The sequence below is a fragment of the Mastomys coucha genome, unplaced genomic scaffold, assembly GCF_008632895.1.
Source record: "Mastomys coucha isolate ucsf_1 unplaced genomic scaffold, UCSF_Mcou_1 pScaffold18, whole genome shotgun sequence".
NCBI classification, from domain to species: domain Eukaryota; kingdom Metazoa; phylum Chordata; class Mammalia; order Rodentia; family Muridae; genus Mastomys; species Mastomys coucha.
This window is the reverse complement of record NW_022196900.1, coordinates 4881306-4885224: the sequence shown is the minus strand read 5'-3', so window position 1 is coordinate 4885224 and position 3919 is coordinate 4881306. Positions and strand designations below refer to the sequence as shown.

The following is a 3919-nucleotide window of genomic DNA, read 5'->3' as shown; positions in this document are numbered from 1 at the left end:
GTGCTGGGATTAAAGGCGTGGGTCACCACCGCCCAGCTCCTGCCTCTAAATCCCTGCCCTGCCCTCCTCCATGAGAGACTGTTATGGGAAGTGTAAGATACTTTCCTCCCTCAAGCTGCTTTTGGTCTTGGTGTTTTACCACAGTAATAAAACACCCAAGGCACAGAGTCTCTTCGTGTAGTCCTGCCTGTCCTAGATCTTGTTAGGTAGTCCAGGCTGGCCCTGGAACTCATGGAGAGCTGTCTGTGTCTGCCTCTGCCTTGGCTGGAACTAAAGGTGTGCACCCCCACACCTGAGCCAGGGCAGGAGAATTGCCAGCTTGGAGCCAGTTTAGTCTACTTAGCAAGTGCTAGGACAGCCAGGGCTATTCTGTGAGACTGTGAGAATCTGCAAAGGAAGGTGGGTGTGCCTGCGCTGTGCCCATCTGTTCAGCCAACATTGCTATCTGGCTCTTCTCCAGTCCTGGAAAGCAGCTTTGTCCTTTAGTCCCGACCAACTGTGGTAACAGACGCTAACTTAGAGAGTGGCTTCCCGCCAGCTCCCGCCACCTGGTTCTATGCAGACATTGGTACTCCTGGGGGTTGGCAGGAAGTTCATTGGCTGCTTGCTTGGTGTGGCCAGGAAAGGGCTCCTGCCGGGTCTCTCTAGTCCACCCACTTTCCTCCCGCCCTGATCAGCACTTTCCATTTATGGGAATTTCCTGGGAAGGAGACCCTAACATTCTAATTTTTATAGATTGACATCATTGTATTGCAGACCCTTAAAGATAATTAGGGCATTTTCAAAGATATACAGAGTTACAAGCAGGAAGCTCAGGATAGTCTCTAGGTCCTCAAAGCATGAAGCATCATGGTACTTGCCCCTAGAGCCTCAGGCGTGCAAGCGACAGTCCTACCTTCCTTTAAGACGGTGTCTCAGTAAGTTGTTCAGCCTGGCCCTGAACTTCCCATGGCCTTGCCTCGGTTTTCAGAGTAGCTAGGATTCTAAGGCTCACCTATCTTTACCATTAATAACTGGGCTACATAACATATAGCTTAGTTTTGCTGGGCCTCTATTTTAAACTTGCACCACCAGTGTACTTTCAGTTCCACCAGTAAATTTTCTCCATGTGTCAGAGCTCAAATTTCTTGTCACTGGTGTGCTCTCGGATCAGGTAGTCTATTCATCTGTGAGCAACTAGGTCACAGGCTTCCAAAAGTAGCTATTTAGGCAGTGTGGTCCCCAGGGGAGGGGTCAGGGAGGAGGAAGTGGCTCAAGATGGATTCAGAGTCCCAAATTACCTCAGCCATAAACTAAGCACGAATTTCATTAGAGGAAGATATTATACAAAAAGGAAAGAATTTTATTGTCTCTTTAGTCACTATCCCTGGATGAAGTGGTGCAGTGTGGGACTGTTCACAGTGTAATAAAGACCAGCCAGCCTTGCTGTCATTAGGCCAACAACCCCTTTATCTCCTTGCAGGAGGACATAACCACCATTTCAGGGATCCGCTTGGTTCCTCCCCGGTGGACCTGGTTAAATCAGCTCTTTCAGAGGAAACTGTATAGTTTGAGGCAAAACACAGGATCAAATTAGCGTTCCTAATCTCCTTGTTTGGGCCTCCTCCCGGGAGCATTTGGGCTTGTCACACATTCCTGGAGGAAGCCAAGGCGCAGCTGCCGCCACAGCTGCCGGGGACAGGCCTGGGTGGTCACCGCCTGCACGGCTGGGAAGGACAGGCTTTGGGCTTCCTCCAGTGCCCCCCGTGCACCTCCCCCCCCAGTGAAGCTCACCCTCACTTCTGCTCTATTGACTTCGTTTGTAGTCCAAGGCCTTGGCCAAGAGCCCAGGCCTTGTGAGGGCCCACCGAGATGAATGGGGGGGCGGGGCTGCATTCCAGACTTAGCTCCGCCCCCCAGAACCCAAAGTAGGGCTGTGAGCAGTGAAACTTAAAAAACAAAAACAAAAACAAACAAAACAAAACAAAACAAAATCCCATGTGTGAGGTGTGAGAGGTGCTAGTGGCTGTGGAATTTGCTCTTTAATGACTGAAAACCTTCAAGGACATAAGGCTCTTTTTTTCCCTTCTCTTTGGCAGTTCAGTTAGGGAATCCCAGAGGATGCAGGGTGATATCATCTCTTCCAAAAGAGAATGAGAAATCTCACTGATCCTGTGAAATGCAGCTGGCCACATGTTTCTAACACAAGCTGCTTTATGTCACATCTAAAGGCCGTGTTGATCCCTTCAATATCTACCAAAAGAAGATTACAACACAGGAAGAGCATAGAAAAGACCTCACTTCTCAGAATGGCAAATATTTGGAAAATTCAAAGCCCAAGGATGGATATTAGAAGTAAGAAAGTTTCAAATGAAGTCTGCTTTAAAAATAACGGAAAAAAGAAAGAAAAAAAAGACAAAACCAAAAACCAAAAACCAAAAACAAACAAACGAAAAACCAGGCAGTGGCAGCTCATGCCTTTAATCCCACACTTGGGAGGCACAGGCAGGTGGATCTCTGTGAATTCCTGGCCAGCCTGGTCTGCAGAGCAAACTCCAGGACAGCCATGGCTACACCGAGAAACCCTGCCTTGAAACAAGCAAATAAAACAAAATAAACAAACAAAACAAAAAACAAACAAAAACAGAAAAAGGATGTCAGAATTAATCTTACCTAATCTGAGCAATCGTGGTCTAGCTAACCCTCTGGATAAATATTTTGGATGCCCATCCTTTAATCAGAACGAGCTCATGTGTAGCTGTCACAAGAGATGCTCACAAGTAAACACATAAGTACATACACAGGTAAACATGAGTACATACACCCATAGGGACAGACACTTCGCTGGCGTTTTGTGGTTCTATAGGCACTTCATATATGCGTGTCTCCATCTGGTTACATTTGGTGGTGTAAGTTACTTCTTTGGAGGTGGGACATTCTCTTCGAAGAAGCCCTGGTTGACAATATTTCCTGCTGGAAAGTATCTGGCCACCACAAAGGAGGACCCATCACTTGCAGATGCCTTCCCCACGCCTATCTTCTTGGTGTTCTTCCATACCATGGCTGTGAAGTGTCCTGTGAGAAACAAGGGAGGAGTAGGTCTCATCGACAGAACCCAGAGAGGATGCTCAAACGTTAATCAGAAAAGGGATGAGCCTAGAAGAAAACCAAGGCATACCCAAGAGCATAGGCTTCTAAAGAGAAAGTCATAGAAAGGAAGGCAGACACATCCAAGCTTGGGCATGGTCTCTCCAGGGGGACGGGGTCACAGTCTGAATACAGCTGGTACTCAGTCTGAATACAGCTGGTACTCGAGAAAGAGACAGAGAGAGGCTGGTGAGATGGCTCAGCGGGTAAGAGCACCAACTGCTTTTTGGAAGGTCATGAGTTCAAATCCCAGCAACCACATGGTGGCTCACAACCACCCGTAATGAAATCTGGTGCCCCCTTCTGGTGTGTCTGAAGACAGCTACAGTGTACTCATTTATAATAATAAATAAATCTTTAAAAAAAAAAGAGACAGAGAAAAAGGGAACATGATGCGGTTTGGCTAGAAAAGCAGGCACTTAAAAAAAATTTTTTTTTAAAACCAGGGTCTCTGTATGTCAGGGCAGCCTCATATTCAATATATAGGAAGAATGCCTTTGACCTTCTGATCACCTAGCCTCACGTCTGCTATCACAGGCAGCATACCAGCTTTAATGCCATGCTGGGGATTAAATGAGGACCTCGTGTGTGTGTGTGTGTGTGTGTGTGTGTGTGTGTGTGTGTATGTGTGTGTGTGTATGTGTGTGTGTATGTGTGTATGTATGTGTGTATGTGTGTGTATGTGTGTATGTGTGTGTATGTGTGTGTATGTGTGTATGTGTGTATGTGTGTATATATGTGTGTATGTGTGTGTGTATATGTGTGTATGTGTGTGTATGTGTGTGTGTATGTG

At 46.7% G+C, this 3919-nt stretch overlaps 1 protein-coding gene across 2 annotated transcripts in view; it reads right to left on the bottom strand.

Moving 5' to 3' along the window:
* Positions 1-2689: 2689 nt before the first annotated feature.
* The window catches only part of Glipr2 (GLI pathogenesis related 2), a 20750-nt gene continuing 19520 nt past the window's right edge, over positions 2690-3919 (bottom strand). For both annotated transcript variants that reach the window (XM_031377242.1, XM_031377243.1), the window contains one exon: positions 2690-3054. In XM_031377242.1, coding sequence (XP_031233102.1) covers positions 2894-3054 — 161 coding nt within the window. In that variant the 3' untranslated portion in view covers positions 2690-2893. The remainder of the gene's footprint in view (positions 3055-3919) is intronic.